We start from the raw sequence: 21140 nt of genomic DNA, 5'->3' as shown, positions 1-21140 counted from the left end.
GCAAAAAAAAAAAAAAAAAAAAAAAAAAAGCCTCAGAATCGGAGCTAGTAGCACAATCCCACAATTAGGCAGTAATCTATGAGATAATTAATAATCATATAGTGATTAGCAGGGATCCGATGCAACTGACTGTTTAAGACTTCGAACGGATCATTACTATCGTTTAATTCTTGTGTGCAGCAACAGAGTGATACAATGAAAGGTTTGCTTTTTATTGTTTAATTAAATAGTAATTTAGCTAATTTGTTCTATTGTTGTTTAATTAAACTATGATTAAACCAGAATTTTCTGAAGAAGTGTTTAGCTTGATAACATAAAGGCAGCTATTCTTTATGCCTACAAAGTGCACCTCGCGCCCGCTCGTGCTATGAAAAACGAATCGCCCACTCAAGGGTTAATAGCCACAAAACAGCATTTTATGAAAACATGCATTACATCATGGCATGAAGTTCGCTGATACCGTTCCTAGAACTCTCTCGGTCCCTCCCTCCCTCCGTGTGTGTGTGTGTGTGTGTGTGTGTGTGTGTGTGAAGTTATTTTATAAAATGTAAAATATATTGAAACCATATCTGTATTATTTTGCTAGGGCTGGTCAGCAGATCCGATTAAGTGGTTAGTAGCACAGCACGCGCGCTCTCTCTCTCTCTCACACACACACACACACACACACACACACACACACACACACACCTTTTTGTATGTGTGTGTTCTCCTGCCACAGCTTGCTGAGTAGATATTTTATCTATCCATTCACTTTATAATGTTTCTAATTTGTATGATGACATTGTTGGAAGAAATTAATCTCATCCAATACAGTATATGCACTTTGGCATGTGCTTAACAGACTTCCTGATTCATTAGGTTTCAGATGTGCAATCACTGAAACACTCCGTTTCTGCAGTTGATATTTCAACAGTATAAGTTCCAGCTATCTTCCCAATGAGCTGGCATGCTTGGGCTACAGCACTAACAACCGTTATTTTAAACATGAGAACCATCTCATTGTCAGTTGAACCACAATATATGTAATGGTCAGAGATGTTGTTTGACAGCAAAGAGCTTTGAACTGATGTATGGTTAGATGCTGCAATATTGATGCATATTATGCCAGCACAGGTAGCACCTGAGAACGGCAACTGGAACTTTTGTTAAGAAAATTGATGGAAAAATGGAATCAGATTGTCAAATAACATATATTAAGGCTTAACAGTTTTACTTATAAGAAATTATTCTAGAAGATATATGCTTTTTCAGCAGGTACTGTATCCCGCATGGTGACTATCAACACTGCATCTTCACCACATTCTAACTCTTCGGTGTCCGAGATCCGTACAGCACCAACAACTGTGATTACAAAAAACATTTCTAAGCCATTACAAACTGTACACATTTCTGCACAAAGCAGCAATGTTTCTAAAGGTATAGGTGGAAAACCAAATGTGATATTGGTACAAAAGCCTTCAGGTTCTACTTTAAGTCGAAGCATTACACTGCCTCATGGAGGAAAGGTTAGTTAAACTCTATTTTAAAATGTAATGAAAATATTATTAATATTATCAGTGTTGAAAGGGGACTTATTTTCACTTTTCCGCTTCAAAATTTGTGAAACTATTAATGCAATAATTATTGAATGATTTTATGCAAATACTAGCTTTGTGAAATTTGGTTCTTAGCACTGAATAATTTATTATAGTCATTTTCAAGTTACACATATGAGCGTTACTGTTTTAACTCTTGTCATTATTTCATTGAAATTTTCTAACTCTGTTATTCCAGGAAATACTTGGCAAGGTATTGGTTGGAAAATCAGGGATGCCTGCAGGCCACCACTCATCTGTACTGTCACTGGTAAAATCATCTCATATTGTTCACCCTGCAACCCAGCACAGTGGAAATTTATCAGCAACCACAACTCATGTAAGAAAAGGGGATTTATTTTATTCGTGTTGTAAAGATGACAAGCTGAGTTGCAGACATTCACTATGAAAATTCTGTTACATATTAGCTTTAAGCCAAAGCATTCTTCTTCTTCTTCTTCTTCTTCTTCTTCTTCTTTGTGCACACTCTTTTCTGAAGAAGGTTTTGGCTAAAAGCTAATACATAAGTCTTTTCATCGTGCCTGCATGCAACTTGATGTGTCCCCTTCATGGAAAGTAGCTAACTTCCTTTAGATAATATTGTTGATATTTCAGCCTGGATTTTCCATTGTTAGACTCATTATACTGTCAGTTTCAGTGTGCTAAGAAAAGGTTTTTGTTGTTATAGGGAAATGTTATTGTTCTCGACCTCAGTCAAGAACAGCTAAATAAGAATTCAACTTTGAGTGACATATTAAGGGTTTCAGGAATTATACCAGAAGATGGATCTGCTTCAGAGACTATACCCACAGAAGCTGTGGAAGAAGGTGATTATGCTCTTACATTTGTAAATATGAGTTTATACGTGGAATTCAGAAATTAACTGATGGAAAAAAGCATGATATTACAATAAAATGATATGCTCAAGCTGTAGTATTATTATATTGTCTTTCCAATAATGCTCTCCTATCTTGCAAGTAATTACAGCTATTAACTTATGGTGTACTAATAATTTTAGTAGTTGACACACACTAATGAGTCAAATGGCTTTTATGTGGTTCACTTTCTATTTAGAAAAGTTTATTCCCATTCCTTTGTCAAATGCAGTCTATGAATTAAGTTGCAACCACCAGAAACAAGTGAAATCCTACATTGGCACTTGACTGCATGTCCTCAAAGTGAGATGATAACTGAAACTTTGGAGTGGGATTGCTGTTGTACTGTAAACCAAACTGGATAGCTTGACACCAGAAAGGCATTTTTTATTATATGTTAAACAAATGGTAAATTTATATTGTCAAAATCGAAGCCTTTTTTGAGTCTATGGTCTTTTACCTGGTTGTCTTATAGCACAAGGAGTTATGTCTAATTGTCAGTGGTGTCCTAGACTCAGGACGAATCATGGTGGTCCCTTTAACCAATAGCATCTTTACCAAAGGTGGGCTCGCTAGCTGCAACAGCTTTCTGTTTCCTTAGCATCAGTTCATGGCTTATGTCACAATATTTGTTGGCAGGGAAACTTAGTTCAGACTGTAACCATATGTACAAATTAATTTTCAATGTGAATGTAAAATAATTCATTCCACATCACTACAAGATCCATGGAACATGTAAGTAACCAACTAACCACCTCTCTCTACTGTGTGCATCTACTCTTGTAGGTGGCTGGTCATCTGGCAGCTTTCTGTACTATTAGCTCCAAGCAGTGTTTGACTCGACAGCAGGATGTAACTTTTAATCTCTAGATCTCCAAATTTTTAATTGATGAGAAACTATATTTTAATCCTTGTACTTGCCGTAGTAGCAGTGCTACTGTGGAAAATAATTTCTGAAACACTATGTATTTCCGTGTTTTGACATAATTTCATTGCCTATAGATTTAAAGACTGACAGACAATTGACTTCCGTCAACCCAAAGACCATGATGGAATTCTGAACACTTTTTATTTAACAGCTTCTATAAGTGGGTATAATGCCCTCTTCATTCATGTTTTCCCACTCGCTCATCATAAGAACATTCTACTTCATGTTTCACACACAGGTCCCTGGCAAATACTGGGTACTTGAGCCCTTTCAGTAGTTTTTTTCCAGAACTGGTCATTTCTTCCTTCTCGTATTCATTAATCTCAGACTACTTGTGAGGATCTGGGCTGTCCCTAGTCCCTGTTTACAAGTTTATTGCTCAAGGACTCTCAGCTCACTAACATATTCACTCTGTGCTCTCCGCATGCTGTTGTGTGGGAATTAATCTTCTTCCCTCATTCCACCTTTTGTTATGACTTCAAACTGGTTGACATTTGAAACTTCCTGGCAGATTAAAACTGTGTGCGCCGACCGAGACTCGAACTCGGGACCTTTGCCTTTCGCGGGCAAGTGCTCTACCAACTGAGCTACCGAAGCACGACTCACGCCCAGCCCTCACAGCTTTACTTCTGCCAGTATCTCGTCTCCTACCTTCCAAACTTTACAGAAGTTCTCCTGCGAACCATGCAGAACTAGCACTCCTGAAAGAAAGGATATTGCGGAGACATGGCTTAGCCACAGCCTGGGGGATGTTTCCAGAATGAGATTTTCACTCTGCAGCGGAGTGTGCGCTGATATGAAACTTCCTGGCAGATTAAAACTGTGTGCGCCGACCGAGACTCGAACTCGGGACCTTTGCCATGTCTCCGCAATATCCTTTCTTTCAGGAGTGCTAGTTCTGCATGGTTCGCAGGAGAACTTCTGTAAAGTTTGGAAGGTAGGAGACGAGATACTGGCAGAAGTAAAGCTGTGAGGGCCGGGCGTGAGTCGTGCTTCGGTAGCTCAGTTGGTAGAGCACTTGCCCGCGAAAGGCAAAGGTCCCGAGTTCGAGTCTCGGTCGGCGCACACAGTTTTAATCTGCCAGGAAGTTTCATATCAGCGCACACTCCGCTGCAGAGTGAAAATCTCATTCTGGTTGACATTTAATAAGATGAAATCAATTGTTTAGGAAAAGTAGGCAGAAAATATTTGTTTCACTGTAAGTTAGTTATTTGCATGTTTCATTGACCATATATGCAATATCTCACTATGGTATGCACATGTCAGTTGGTTTGCAAATATAATCATTTTCACAATGAAAACATTTATAAATTCTGACAATTTACATGATTGGCTTTCACAAGAAAAGTTCTCAAGGAGATATGAATTTAGTTTGAGTTTGAATTGATTTTTATTATTATAAACTAGGCATAACTAGATAGTTGGTCAAGGATTTTAATGGATATGTACTTCATTTCTTTGGCAGAACTTGTGGTGACATCTGTGTGTTGTATATCATGTTACCACTTGTTGGAGTTTGTAGTTTGCCTGTTTCAACTTGCGTCATTGTGGCGTCTGTTGAATAGAAGTCATTCCAGATATAGTTATGTTCTTCTATGAGCATTTGGTATATGCTTTCTTAGGCCTTGGCATTGGGCAGGAGCATCTGCGTTCTGATATCTTTCATGAAGAAGGTTTCTTTCATTAAGACATAAGCCAGTCTTGAAGGCGCTGTCTTCCTGAGGCCCGGAAATTGTTTCATGTAGTGGGGTTTGACTTTCTATATCATTGACTTTTAGACTGTCCCAGATTAGGTGGATCCCATAAGTTGGTGTTAATGCTTTGAACATTTTTATTAGGAGTTTTTGAGGTTATTTGATATTGTAAATTGCTTTTATTACTTTTGTTGCTCTTTCTTCCACATGGTTGTTGAATGATGTCAGTGTTGTTTGCAGAGTGACTCCAAGATATTTGTAGCCAGTACTACTACTGTTGGTTTGTCTTGAAGGGCCAACATGTCTTTTGATGAGAAGTTACCACCTTTTCTGAAAATTATCTGTTTGGTTTTGCTATAGTTTATTTGTAGGTCATTTTTTGGTAGCCCATGACGTGAGTCTGTTTAGCACCTTCGTTTTCCTGTTAATAGTGTATATGAAGACTATAAAATATTTGTTCCCTGGATATCATAGTGTGTCTTGCACCTTCTCCATTAAACTTTTTTCCTTTCTGAAACCAAATTGATTTTCTGGTAATTGAACATATACTTCAGAAACTTCAATGGTAAGCATGCTGGTTAATATTTCCATGAAAATTTTGAAAGATGTGTTTTTGAGGGCTGTGCCTCTGTATAAGACTAGGTTAAAGGTTTCTTCTTTTCCATTGAAAAGAATTTTTTATTGTTGAAGTTCTCCTTTGTTCTGGTATTTTCCCTGTGCTCATGCAATTGTTGACTAGTTCCAACCAGTAGTCTTCAATCTTGTGATAGGATTCCTTGAGGTGTTCTGTATATATTCCTCCTGGCCCTGAAACAGTTTTGTTTTTTGAGTTTCGTATCACTTGGTGTACTTCTTGTCTTGTTATAGGGGTGTCTCATTCTATTGTTTCCGTTGTACTGTTTCATAGGATGTTACCGGGTGTTGCATGTTTAGGATCTCTTCAAAATGGTTTTCCCATGTGTCCATTGAGATTCCTTTTATTATTGGTGGTCTAGGTTTTTGAGTGCTATCAATGGGTCTCTTTGAGCACATTCTGCTTGTCATCTAGCACCTACTTGTGTGTGGTTCACCTTTATCTTCTTTATTAGTTTTTTGTATGACCTTTGCACGGTATATAGTGACAGGTCATACTGTTGTGTTGTGGTTTTGGCTCAGTGTAGTGCCGATAGCATCTTCTGCTGTTCACCACAACACTCCTTGTCGAACCATGTTTGCAATTTCCTTTCTTTCATTTCTCTTTGACATGATTGTAGGGCCATTGTGCATAGTTCCACTACTTCCTTGTCTGTTGGAGCTGATTAGACATCTTGCTTTTTCTATTTTTCCCAGGTTTTCTTTAACTTCTCTGTGTCTAATTTCCTGGATATCGTGTTTGACTTGGGCTTGGTTCTCATTGAAGACTGATTAAATTCAAAAGTTGTTGTGACTGGTATATGTAGTCTTATTGGTGCTACTGCTAATACCCAGAGTGCTTTCTGGTTAACTTCCTTTATGCCTTCCCCTCTGAGTAATAGTGTGCAGCTCGTGGTCTAGTGGCTAGTGTTGCTATCTCTGGATCACAGGGTCCCGGGTTCAATTCCCGGCCAGGTCGGGAAATGTGTAAAGATTGGAATTTGTACAGGCACTGATAACTGTGCTTGAGTGCCCTGCAAACCAAATATCATCATCATCATCGTCATCTGCATAATACTAGGTTTATTGCTGTGGTTCCATTGGCTGCTATGTAGATTTTCAGGTCAGATTTGTTGACAAGGCTATATCCTCCTCCTCCAGGATCAGTTCGGTTTTAGTGGTTGGTTTGTCTGCCCTTGTGTTCAGATTGCCTGTAAGAATTACTCTTTTGTAGATCTTTGTTTGTATTAATCTCTCTGTTATTCTTTCAATTTCATTTTCTGCTGTCATCTGCGGTTGAGTCTATACACTTATTATTGTTACGTGATTTGATTTAACAGCATTTGTATTTCATCTCTTACTGTTTCCAATATTAATCGAAGGCATGGTTTGAAGAAGATGGAAACTCCTCCTGCTGGTCTGCCTATGGTTTGGTGTGCAAAAGAGTGAAATCCGTACTACCTTTTTATAGTATATTGTCGATGAAGAAACAATACCGCGTAACTGACAAATTGCCGATTTTTCATTTTTCAGTGTCAGATGATGTCGTTAACCGTACATGCTTCTGCTCTTAACACCATAATGCTGAATTTTTAATTATTTACCATGAAAAAATTATCTAAAACAATACCGCATATGTGACACAGCAAATAAATAGATGACAATACCGCGGAACTGTAGAGAATTAAATACCTCATTGCTACAATCTATGGATACTGTAAGCAATACCACGTAAGTACAAAAGCACACACAGCAACAGCACATTGTTACTGCCTTATTACGTATTTAACAGTGCTCGAAAGTGGTTCCATGCTTGTAGCTTCATTCATGATAATGACGATCTTTTTACTATAGAAGAAATTATTTCTCAGCTGAAATAAGCTTATGAAAGCAGAGAATCGTTCCTGAGGGTGACTGACAGCGGTAAGAAAATTGTTTTATTATTCACTTTCGAATGTTAGTAGCACCGCAAGTATCTTATTGTGATATAAATCAGAACGCCTCCACTTCACTCGTTATGTGCTTTATTCATTTCTACCAAAGATTTCTAGACTGTCCACTTTCTTGTAGGCCAGAAAAGTCATAACGCTGAAGTTACATTTACCGAAGAAGAATTAATTTCGTACATGGGATTCTCGGTTACTGCTCTTGCAACATCTAATGACGCAGGTAAATTTTCTTGGGATTATTGTTAATGGTATTACAGATACAATGGTATTACAGATACAATGGTATTACGGATGCCGTCATTCTCATAAATACATGAATTTGAGCTTCATCTTTGTCTGCTTAAATTAATTTATAAATATTTTTCCATCTAGAAACTTCAGTGGCTGTATCCAACGATGCTCAAAATGAAACCACAGTCACAGTTTCCACTAGAGACGACAGTACTTCACACTCATTGCTATGCAATGCTGCTCATTGTTTGCCAAACGTTCTGGATAAATTATCGGAAGATCACGGGAGCAGTAATGATGCTGACAGTGAAGGCCAAGAAGTTTATGGTGACGTAAGCAGTGACAGGAAAAGGAAGTCTAAACCACATCCTGAAGATTGGAAGAAAAATGCCAATAAAATTCTGAGAATGTGTGGACAGGCTTGTATTGGATACAAAAGAAGTCGAATTGGTAAAATCACTCATGATACTCCAAGAGAGACATGAAAATTAGGTCCAACATGTACTTCGAAGATGTGCCAGAAATCCGTTCCGAAGGAAGTGTCATCAGTTTTCTGCTGATGATAGGCAGGCAGCATTTAACACATTTTGGGAAACGATGTCATGGGATCAAAGGAAGGTTTACGTTATCAACCTTGTGGACATAATTCCAACCAAATGTCCAGGAAAGAAAACATGCAAATCTAGGAGAAAAGGGACGCTCATTTATCATTTGGATAATGAGTTGGGGAAACATAAATTATGCAAAAAGATGTTTCTCAATACTCTTGGGATTAGAGTATGGACTGTCCAATATTGGCTGAGTAATTCCACACATGGGATGAGTCCTGATACAGAATCATCATGACCTCGAATCAAACAGACGAAGAAGAAAGATGAGAGAATCTTCATGAAAGAATTCCTGGACTCTCTTCCGAAACTTCCCTCGCATTACTGCAGGAAATCGTCCTCGAAGTTGTACCTTGAGCCTATTCTACAATCCAAACAACAGCTGTATGAACTCTATGTGGAAAAATGTCATGCGGAGAAGGTTTCACCATTAAGTCGGGCTACCTTTAACTTGATTTTAGAAGGTGGTAATATTAGCTTATTGTCTCCCAAGAGAGACCAGTGCAACTTGTGTTGTAGTTACAGGCTTGGTAACTTGAGTGAAGACCTGTGGAAGCAACACACAGAACAGAAAGAGCAGGCAAGGATGCAAAAAGATGCTGACAAGAAAGAAGCCCAGCAGAAGCTCTGCTCACTGTACACCAAGGACTTGCAGGCCGTGAAAGTAGCTCCGTTTTTAAGTGCAAGTGCAGTTTATTATAAACAATGTTGGCTGTTCATATCTTTACAATGTATAATTTAGGAAGTCGTAATGCAGTATGTTACTGGTTCAATGAAACGCAAGGTGATTTGATTGCATCATGTTTTGACTCATGCATCGTGGAAAACCTATCCAGAAAGATTAAGGAAAATCCCGTTCAAGTCTTTCTGTGTTCTGACAGCTGCACATATCAGAACAGAAGTGTAATATTATCAAATGCTCTTTTAAGATTGGCAATTGATACTGGAGTCTTGATTACACAAAAGTTTTTGGAGAAAAGGCCATACTCAGATGGAATGTGACTCAGTTCACAGTTCCATTGAGCGCAAGCTTAAAGGACATGAAGTTACACTTCCTAGCCAATACGCTATGATATCTAAAGAAGTGAGAAAAAAGCCACAGCCACACGAAGTCCATTACCTAGATTATTCCTTTTTCATCAACTATGCAGAGAAAAGTTTGTGACTCTACGACTCAATTAGGCCTGGAAGAGCTGTAAAAAATGAACCTATTGTTACTGATCTGAGGGCGCTACAGTACCGCCCAAATGGTATTATTTACTACAAGTGCTCTTTCAACGAGGTATGGCAAGAATTACCGAAACTATACAAGGAAAGACTAAAAATCAAGAAATCCAAATGGGATTATTTACAACAACTTAAATCTGTTCTTCCTAAAGATTGTCATAGCTATTATGACACCATTCCTAATGAATGAAAATTGTTGTGGAGGTAACTGTGTGACGAGTATCAGTGCAGTGTAGTTCTCTGTTGCTGCTTTGAGCGATGTTTAGGGTTTTTCTTGAAGAAATGTGCAGACATTATCGGAACTATGTAAGCGGTACATTTATTTAAAATGTTTTTATGAAATCTTTCAATAAAAAATGATTAATGCTCCAAAACGTGTTCTTACTAGCTTTCTCAGCACCAAATACCAACGTAAATGTGTCAACTCATGCCAGGAGACTGACAAATAAATACCACGTAAGTAACAGATCATGACATAAATACCAAGACAATTCCACGTATGTGCCATAACTAAGCTTTGTAAAGTGTACTTTTTTGTTTCACATTTTTATTTGATCCAATATTTCCTTGTAGTGCTATGATGCAAATCTAGCACCACTGTGAAATGTATTAGGCATTTTAGACAGTTTTTTCTCTCTCGTGTAAAATTCTTATTTTGCTACTTATGTGGTACTGTTTCTTCATCGACTATATTCTGCTTTTAAAAAGGTTTCTGTGAGGACGATGGTATCATATTTATAACCCTTGGATGTTCCATGTGTATTTATTACAGTTCTGCTCCTTCGCTGTAATGTGTTGTCCAAAAAGAAAATGTCTTTACTCTTACTTCTTGTGGCCAAAATTCTGATTGTTCCATAAGCTCAAGAAATCTGAATAGAAACCCTATTTTGAAGATCGAATGAAGACTGCATGTGTGAACTGTGCAATGAACAGTGTGAGAGATATCATGCAAAACACTTCAAAAAAAGAACAGTGCCAATAATAAAACTAGGACTACAGTAATATAATTCAGCTATGTATTTGTACTGGAATTTGTATTTGTTTATATTTACACATTATGCACATTTTTCTTAATAAAACTACTTCATTTCTTTCCCTGCCGCACAAAGACCTAGTGATGAACAGTGCAGATCATTTTTGCTTCCAGTGTAATATTTATGGATGATGTTTTCAAAGTGTGATTTATTGATGACACAAACAACAGAAGGATCCATGATGAAGATATCAGTGAGCCAAGTTGCCTATAGAGTTGTCTACAAGACATTTTAGACATACATTGTCTGTATTACATACTTCTGTGCAGTGAACACTGTTCTTCTCAATGAATAGTTTCCCCAGAGTAACATGCAGTGAGACATCAGTGAATTTAAATAGAGTAAGTAAGTCAAATTAATACTCATTTCATCTGCAAAGTCTATTATTGACAACATATTGATGAAATTGTTTTTTTAATGTGTTGGTACACATTGTACTATAATATAACTCAAGTGTCAACTTGGTGGAATAGAGTTAATGTATACGGCTTTCTAAAGTAACCATGCTGCCACTTTTTTCTCGTCATCCAAATAAATAATCTGGAAAGCCAAGCCATTGTGAAATTCCTTGTTTGAGACATTTTATTGCCAATAGAAATTCATCCAAATTGTCAATAGTTAAAAAATATTTTTGTGGAGACAAACATGGCCATACTTCTATTGAAGATAGTCCTCTAATTTGGCTCTAACTGACAAGGATTCGTTTTGCTCTTACTGGGAAATACAGCAAAACAAACAAGTGACTCATGGAACATATTGGACTAGAAGGGGCATTTATGACTTTAATAACAGTGGAATGGAGATTGGTGGGACACACAACCAGACAAATAAATGGTTGTGCACTTACGAAGTCAGTGGTGGATTCTAAGAGCTGAGAAAAGACCATGACAGTGGTGTAATGGAAGTTGTGTGGATGGCAGTAGAAAACCTGCAGGGGCAGTATGAAAGTATCTAGCTGAAGACCATATTGCATGGAAAAGTCTACTGGTGGCCTTGATCCAACCAGTGGATGTCAAATGGCAGGTGGTGGTGGTGGTGGTGGTGGTGGTGGTGGTGGTAGTGGTGAAGGTACCTTGAAGCAAAAATGTGAGATAAATATCTCTTAGGATGATCTACACATAACAAAATCAAACATTAGGTGTTGTGAATGAATTTAGAGCTGTATGCATTTTGTCTACTGACGACAGAAGATTGCAATTTGCCTGTATTTGATGGTTTCTCATATTGTTGTCTGCTGAATACACTTCCTGATAAACGAAAGTGAAGTTGCCAGAAGAGGAGGAAGAAGTGAAATGAAACTTCAAGTGGTTAGAGGGCATTTAATATTATATCAGTGATTACAAAATTGACTCGCATTTACAAAGAAATCGGCAGTATGAGCCCACTTATCTGTATGACATTGCATCTCCTTTGTGTTGGATGCGTACACTGTTTTGATTGAGAAGGGTGTCATAAAGCAGTTGTATCCTCTTCTGGGGGAAGCTGACCCACAACTGTTGTAACTGTCCTTGATATACTAGATACTGGCACTGGAATGGAGTTGACATCTGCACTGGTTTTATTCATCATTCTGTAGGCAACAGATCTAGAGATTTTGCTGACCACGAGAGTACCTCAGCGTCAGACACACAGTTTATAGAGATGTGCCATGCGTGGATGAGCTTTGTTCTGTTGAAAAATGGCACCACAGTACTGTCACATGAGAGATAGCACATGAGTACACAGGATGTCCATGACTTATTGTTGTACTGTCAGAGTTCCCTCAGTTACTGCCATTTGAGGCCTAAGGTCATACCTAAGGTCATACCTGATGGCTCTTCACACAACTGTGCCGCTCCAAAACATTGGAAGAATGGGACCTCCCACCAGGTCACCACCATGCTCACTGAGGATTGTCATCTGGATTAGATCAGAACCACGAATCACACACAGTGCCGTGCCATTCATCAGCAGCCCATGCTTCGCAGTAATCACACCACTCCAAACACAACCAGTTGTGTTGGGGTGATAACAACCATCTACTCATGGGATGGTAAGTCCCCAGCACGGCCCGCCGCTGCTATTCTCTTGATCAATGGTGAGTGCTTACTTGTTTTTGGAAAGCAGCTGCAAATTTGAAGGACTTGCAATGTGCCTGATGCACAACACAGTGATCTACCCTTCTGGTGGTCAGATGTGGGGTCAACTGAAACCTTGATGATGAATGTGCCTGCCCTATCATTCACACGCAGTCCAACAATAGGTCACTCTTGCATCTGAGCTCTCACAAATTCTGGATATTGCACTTTTTGATCAACAAGAAAAATGGAGACCCACAGTGAGGTCCCTTTTAAACAACCAGGGGCTGGTTATGCTGTCTCACACAAGTATGTGATATCTCTGTGTCCTTCACAATGATCACATAACATACATATGCTTGCCCTACCAGACAGGCCTAGTAACAAACTGAACCAAGCACTCTGGTGCCATTTCTGTCTGACACAGAGAACTTTAATTATTTACACGCCAGCCAATGGTGTGTACATGTACAGTGTTACATCGAAAGTGCTTCAGTGTCCTTTTATCAGGAAGTGTATATGTTCTAATTATTTAGGGTGTGATCCAAATTTGAAACTGTCTGAATTTTATGTTTCATCATTGCTTTACAAAAGATTTTACCATTGAGTATAACTGCAAATCTCAGTTAATAAAAAGAGTTGAGTCAATCACATCAAAAAATTTTATCATTAAAAAAATTATTGAGAAAGTTAACAGTTTTAATTATTTAGAAACCAAATAAGTTCCCATCATGATAGAGGTGTAGACAACATGCTTCATCAGTTTCAGTAGATATGTGGTGCTATTAATAGAACTTGTAACAATGCAGTTAGAAAGCAAACAAAAATAAAGTTGTATGAAGCAGTGGCTGTGATGTGTCTGCTGAATAAGAGTCATATTCAGATTCTCACAAAAAGCAATAAAAACAAAATGTGGGCACTGAAATAAGATTTCTAGGAACAGTGAAAGGTTTCACATGCCAAGGCAAGAGTAGGAATGAACAAATTTGAGTAGAACTGAATTTTGAGGGGATAAACAACACAATAGAGAAAGAGCTTGAAAGAAAATGGTATCACAATGCCAGAAGAAAGTCTGAAGAAACAATTGTTGAGATACAGTCCAATAAGAAGAAGAAATCCTGGTAGCCCCAACATGAGATGGGCTCAACAGTAACCTTTAAGGACAGAATAGGCAATTAGCCTAATCCCTGGAAGTGAAGAAGAAGAAGAAGAAGAAGAAGGAGGAGGAGGAGGAGGAGGAGGAAGAAGAAGAAGAAGATGATGATGATGATGATGATGATGACAATGACAACCATTGATGTATTTGAACTATATGCTAGTCTGCCTACATGAAACATAATGTTTAATGCCAGTGTTTCCTTCATTTGTCAGTTTTGTTTGGTTTTTGTTTACCTCTTTTTTTCAGTAAATTATGAGTCAGTTCCAAAAATAAATTCAAAGTAATTTTCAAAATTTATTTTTGTCATAGACTGTAGACTAAATGCCGTTTCATCATATTATTACTGTTTTTGTGAGACTGTGAATGATAGCCACACCATGAAAGATGGCAACATGCAGAACTGTTATTGATTTACAAAAAGAATTGTGTAATTACTCAAAAGCTGAAATATAGTTATTTAACTGTTAAAAATAAAATACATTTTTACATTAGTAAATTGCTCTAAGTGGATAATTCTAAAACAAAAATTTCTGCTTTGTTTTAGGAAAACTAGTACAACATGTAATTAACATAGAGAATACAGAAGCACATACACCAAGTGCAGACTCTGAGAAACAGTTCAGAGAAAGAAGTACAGCTGCAAATGAAAACTCTGTGCCTTCTGAAGCCGTGGTAAATATTATAAATTGTAGAAATTTTTAAAATAATGAAATAAAACTGTGAAAAATTCTGATTATGGTCTCAAATTCTTTGACATTAATATGGGTGATATAGCATAATAATAAAAATGTAAAGTTGCCATCAGCGTGAAGGTTATTGTGATCACCACAGCGCTTTACTAAACACAGTTCTGTTGGAGGTGGTGAGCTGTTTCTGAGGCTACCTTTGCACTGACTTACCCAACCAGTTACAGGAGGAAGTACTATTTAACATAGACTTCAAACCATAGTGAAACTGGAAGTTTTCACATTAACAAACATTTTCAGAAGTTGAAGAAGTGATAAGTGACAGATAAAAATCCTAATAGAGACCAGGGATCGATCCTCAGACCTTTGGATTTGTAATCTAGCTGTTAACTACTGACAAGGAACCTGTTGAGTGTGAAATTGCAAAAGGCCAATGATGTTTATGGCATTTGACACACCACATATTTTCTACCAAGCAACTACAATATTGGCTGCTAATGGCAACAGGGGCCAAGACTTGAGGTCTCCAGTGGTGATCACAGCATGAGGCTCTGGAGCGTAATTGAACTGCTTAGTTGATGAGTAACTCACAACAGTGCTATTGACTGATCCACAAACAATGGAGATTCGTGCAGATTGAGGCAAGAACAGGAACTGCATTGTTGTCAGTTCCAAGTGGCAGTTGCAGTATGTGCATTCACTTGCTTTGTGCTTGATGAAAGTGTGTATCCAGCAAATTATGGCTCTAGCTTGCTTGTGCAGGATTTGTCACTCACCAGCACAATCAGCCATGACATCTCGCAATAAATGGAATAAAAATTCTCTACAATAGCTCGCTGTGATCATGTATAATGCCCGTATTGCATAAAACATTCGCAGTAGAGTGCTCAGAACACTACCAATCGCTCATTGGCTGTTGGAGAATGCGTGATGTAGGTGCACAGAACAAGCTAAACTCGACCAGCATCATTCGTGACTCCAACTATAGTGGTGTTGATAGAAAGCAGAGCAATGCCAATGGTGAACAAACTAAACATTGCACTATATGTACAAGAACAGTTACCAAACTTAACATTTTGTCAGAAAGCAACCCAGAGAATTTCGCAGAGTGAGAAAGAAGTGGCAGATGTAATATTAGCATTTCTGCAAGATGAGTCAGTGGGATGTGTGGTGCCGTATACACTCAACTGTGCAGATAATGTCCATGAGGAGTGCAATGATGACGATATATGCTTAACAAGTGAAAATTATATTGAAACAGGCATCTAGGCAAGTACTTGATCATCCTTGTCAGACAGGGAGCCATAAATTCTGTCTCCAGTGAAACTTAGTAAAGGGCCATCTTTGTCCAAGGAGTGAGTACTGAAAGTAATTATGTACGTGGAAGATCATCCACAGTGTAGTAAAAAAACAGTTGTGAATAGATTTCAAGTAAGTCCACAGTAATATGATCGTGTGGTGCATAAGAAAACTATGGGTATTAAATGGAGGACAAGACACACTTGTTACAAAAACTGGTGTTTGCGCATTTCAAGGATGCTCAATACAATTTACAGGATCTGCATGATACATTAGGCTCATCAAATTGCATGTGACATAGATTACAAAAATTTCAAGGAAATAAGTTGATTGCTGCATAACTTCAGAGAGTGCTACAGAATTGGAAGACATAAGATAATGAAATTTCAAACAAAGAGTCAACTTGATGATGCACAGCAAACTGTGGAATATCCCGAAAATGTGTAGATGAGATAAACAAACTTATCCCACCGTTCAGTAAGAATTTCTTTTTGACTCTGAACAATCGGGATTTGAAGAGGAAATGCTTATGAAAGGAGCTCTGGAAATTAGAGGTACCAAGAGAGTTGTATCAAGATCAACAAACATAACTGTCTTAATGCACTTGTATATAATTATGAAGATTGTTGATCTGCATCGTAAATTGGTTGGAAAATTATTTACTCTGCTGCAATAATTTGGAGGTGCTATGCTTTCTACGATTCTTTCTTGTGTGCGTGATCGTGCCAGGGTAGTAAGGAATATTTACCTCACAGCAAGCTAGAGTGGGAAAATTGGTGTAAGAGAACTACAGCTACAGTGTGAACACTGCTTTTTGCCAATAACTGGTCAACATAACTTGATTTTGCTTGATTCTGGGTCTGTGTATAAAAATTATTCTCATTTAGAACAATCTGTCCCTCCTGAAAAGTGTGTGAAATGCAGTTCATACCACCTGTAATCACTGGACAAATTCAACCTTTGGATGTTTGTTTTTTCCGTGCCTGTAAAACATGTTATCGTACTATCTGCAACTATGCCTCCAAGGATAGTCAGTTTCACAATAAGCTACATGACAGACTGTTTCAGATTCAATTGTGTGCCATCACGTCCCATCAGTTATCATCACCCTGTAACACCAATAAGATTTTGTATACATTCTTCAAGAGTGGGTATCTAGCTGAACATTCTGCACGGTTTATAACTCCCAAGAGTTGGTCTTCGATCTTAATGGTGCAAATCTTTGTGGTGACTGCATCACGCCATTTTTCATTTAGTGTTCGTGGTGAAAGTTAATGATTTGTTTCGAACATTTCCTGAAGGTTGATGAAATGTTGTGTGGCGAGGGCCTCCCATTGGGTAGACCTGTCACCTAGTGCAAGTCTTTTCTTTTTTAGTTGATGCCATTCCAGTGGCTTGCACGTCAACGGGGATGATACAATGATGATGAAGACAACACTATACCCAGTCCCTGAGTGGAGAAAATCTCCAACCAGCCGGGAATTGAACCCGGGTGCCTTTGCGTAGCATTCCACCGCTCTGACCACTGATTTATCGAGGGGGACAATGTCAGTGATGTCCATTTTGTGAAGTATAATACAAACATCCCATAGAAGATTGATGTCTGCACCTTCCAGACGCTCATTTTCTATCGCCCTCCTGATGCATGTGATGAGTCGTTAGCAGCTAGTATTTTTCTTGTCATAATTGCTAACACAATACTTTCAAATGAGCCATACTTAAGATTGAAATTGCAACCTCATTCTCAAGGGGTTCCATGTGAGTCACCAAACCACTGGACAGTGATGATCCTGTACTAAAAGGAGCCTGGGCTGGAACATGAGCAGTGACTGAGGGGGCCGATACCTAGGCATTTGAAGTCTCATTATTCTTCAGAACATGAAGAATAAACACTTTTGAACCCATGGCGAGGCTCATGTCACGTTACATTGTTACATCATTATCTCTGTGTCAGCCTTCTTGGAATCAGTTTTGGGAATACAGCTTGCGCAGTACTTAATGAATCAGAATGACAGTTTTTGGTGTTGATAAGTAATAAAAGATTATATGCCATTATTTACCTCCAAAGAAGGCAATACTTGTTATCAACTGAACACATACTTTTTTTGCTTGTATGATACTACTCTCTTCATAATGTTATGATACACTTTCAACGTATGTGGTTGCAAATGCATCAGTTCTGTCTGCAATATAAAATGCAGATATGTACATTACATTAATTTTTGTAAACCCTTGTCACCAGTTTTGTACAGGCCTTGTCGCTGCTGCTGTGGAGGCCAAATTGCCACTGTTGTTATGGTAGGATGAGTTTGTGAGTTCTTGAAACTGGTTCTGGAGCAGTACACCACTAAGACTATTTCTCCCTGCCTCTATTACACAGCTGTGCCCCAGGGTGAGGCAACAGGATAGGAGAATGAAGGTTCTACAACACTTCAACAAATTATTAACAAAGTCAGACAAATGAGTTAAAAAGTTTTACTTAACTTATTGACTTGTTGAATGATTAAGTCCGTAACACTCTTGTAATATAATACAAAAATGGCCCTCAATGAATAAGTGCAAGTAATCATAGGTAAATTTCACAGTACAAAGCAAATGCAATTTACAACAACTGTCTGTTCACTTCTAGGAGTTCACTAAAGGACATAACCCGTCTAAGTCAGCACTGAACAATGATCTATAAGCAAGTTGGTGAGAGCTGCTCTTCTGTTTTCTGAGTAGGCTCCTGTCTGTTGTCGTCCTGTCGTTGGCGGATTTTGTACTCGGCCTGCAATTGGCGGGGATGAAATCAATATCTTCAACTTCAGCGCCGCCCGTGGTGCTAGTGGAACTCGCGCAAGTGGCGAGTCTCTATGGCACTGGCAACAGTTCACATTCTTGGAGCTGTGGGGCTTTTGCCCTGGCTGTGTCTTGTTCAGATGACGCAGCACTCAAAAGACGACGCTCACTCAAAAGATGGGTGAGGGTAACACAGCTGAAAATTCAGTCTAGGAAGTGTATTACGTCTGGCTTTATGGCTGAATTCTCAACAGTTTACTTGGTGCCATAACAGGGAATCATGAATGAAATGTGTGTAATTGAAAAATCCAACAAGAATAAAATCAAATTACATGCCAATGAAAAAAATAAAAACAGAGATCATGGATGAAATGTGATTTAACTGAGTAATACAATGAGAGTAAAATCAAATTATATGCCTATCAAAAAATTAAAAACAGAAAAAATTTTGAAATGTGGCTCGCACTGTCTAAATTAGATGTTATACGGGTTCCCAAAAGCACATTTTAAGAAATAGTTTCTTAGGCAAATTTGTACTGATTCCTTGGCTGTTCAGCCTTCTAGTATTCTCACTGTCGATTAGATTGTAAACCTCTGAAAATAAAAATAAAAAAGAAATTTTGAGGAAGTAAGCAAGCATTGTTGTAAATGGCCATGCCGCAGCGTATACATCAGTTCGCATCACATCACCAAACTTGAGCACATGTGGGTGTTGTTGGCTCTTGGATGGGTGACCATCCAAGCTGCAAGCTGCAGGGGTGCACTCAGCCTCTTGATGCTAATTAAAGAGCTACTTGACCAAGTCATAGCCGCTCCAGGTCAGCGAAAACCTACGACGACTGGCAGGGCAGTGTGTTCACCCCACACATGTGAATATCCGCATCCAGTGATTCCATTAGGCTTACAATGACATGGCAGTTGGTCAGCACCGCTAGGCCTTCTGAGGATTATCAGATGAAATTTAATTTCTTTCATCAAGCATTATTAATTATGGCAGAAATATTTGCTCTTAATGGAGGGCTAACTGTTGAACATGTGCTCAAAGACATTTGCTAAAGCCTGTAGGTACCGTAATTTTACTTTAATTTAGAATGCTTTAAAATAGTTCAGCATTGAAATAAAACAAATAATTAATTCCTCTGTCCTGGCAAACAGTTTTTGATTAGTAATGGTCTCTCGCATAATTTTCTGCCGCATATTTCATCTGCTGTGGAAGACATTGTCAGATGCTGTGCTACCAATTAACACATGAGAAAATTATATGTGTAATGGTGAAAAGTAATGTCACGCATGTATTGCAATATACTGGAAGCAAATAAATAAGCAAAAGTGTTTTAACCAACGAAAACTGTGAACGCTTAGCTAACTGCCAATAGCAGTAACAACTGAACTGTTTACCCATACTTTTGCAACAGCAAATGCACTGCAGTGTCATCCAAATGCTTAAAGGTCACTCAGTCTTGCCAAGGTGGTTCTTTTGTAGATTGCAGATATTTGCCTACCTTTCTGGTTGGTTTGCATGCTATGTCAATGCTGTGTTTTATTAACACTTTGTTAATAGTGATAACTGATAGTTCTCTGATTTTCTGAGTGGTACCACTGAACGTCGCATACAGTTCACCAGGGAAACAGATAGAGAGTCAGATGTACAGATACTCAGGAACTGAAGTGATTTTAGTGGACAAAGTTTACAGGAAAACCTCTCTTGCAGATAGGTGTCTGTAGGAAAATTGTAATCTCCATGCTAAGCAAAAGAGAAAAATAATCAGTCCATCAATGGACTGGGCTAAAAGAATCTGAGAGACAAAATAAAAAAATAACTAGCTAAGTAAATGCTTTCCTCTTATTTGTGAAAACTATCATTGATCATATTAGCATATTACCAGAACATTAGAAAAATGCAGTATGAAGCAGTACTCAAATTGACAAAATAGGACACAAATACTAACATTCCACATGCAGTCGGTTAAACACTGATGAACCGAAACATTTTGATCACTGCCATTCACGAAATTGAGTGCTGCGTGATGACCTTGCTGGCATGTGATGTGATAAGGAAAGTACATAATCAGAGCAGACACACGAGGAGAATCATTGTAGTTAGTGATGATATCAGCTGCAGACAACCACCACAAAACATCCTCCATCTCGCAGACAAATGCATGGGGAAGCTGGACTTCCCAATAATGATAGCGTCTTCCAGTAGCATAACTGTCATGTTACAATGCCAGAATCATACCTCCATGATTTGAGGAGTATGATGTATTGTCCACCAAATTTGCCCGATCTAAACTCTATGGGAGGCACCTGGGATGCTACTGAGCATGAGATTCTTTCTTGCAAATCACTCACCCATAATTTATGGGAATTATGTGACTTGTGAGTAGACATCTAGTACCACATACCTCTCAAAACATACCAAGAAC

General features: G+C 38.4%; 1 protein-coding gene and 2 non-coding genes across 8 annotated transcripts in view; 2 read left to right on the top strand and 1 right to left on the bottom strand.

The window, feature by feature from the left end:
- LOC126237164 (BRCA2-interacting transcriptional repressor EMSY-like) overlaps positions 1-21140 on the top strand; it is a 409828-nt gene that overhangs the window by 302016 nt on the left and 86672 nt on the right. For 5 of the 6 annotated variants that reach the window (XM_049947023.1, XM_049947020.1, XM_049947021.1 and 2 more), the window contains 4 exons: positions 1255-1508; positions 1777-1917; positions 2266-2404; positions 14496-14623. In XM_049947023.1, coding sequence (XP_049802980.1) covers positions 1255-1508; positions 1777-1917; positions 2266-2404; positions 14496-14623 — 662 coding nt within the window. The remainder of the gene's footprint in view (positions 1-1254; positions 1509-1776; positions 1918-2265; positions 2405-14495; positions 14624-21140) is intronic. The other variant, XM_049947018.1, reaches the window with a different exon arrangement.
- Trnas-cga (transfer RNA serine (anticodon CGA)) lies at positions 3904-3977 on the bottom strand. The gene has a single exon. It is a non-coding gene; the product is annotated as a tRNA-Ser (tRNA).
- Positions 4372-4445, top strand: Trnas-cga (transfer RNA serine (anticodon CGA)). The gene has a single exon. It is a non-coding gene; the product is annotated as a tRNA-Ser (tRNA).

The sequence above is a fragment of the Schistocerca nitens genome, chromosome 2 (genome assembly GCF_023898315.1).
Source record: "Schistocerca nitens isolate TAMUIC-IGC-003100 chromosome 2, iqSchNite1.1, whole genome shotgun sequence".
NCBI classification, from domain to species: Eukaryota; Metazoa; Arthropoda; class Insecta; order Orthoptera; family Acrididae; genus Schistocerca; species Schistocerca nitens.
This window is presented reverse-complemented; position numbering and strand designations above follow the sequence as displayed.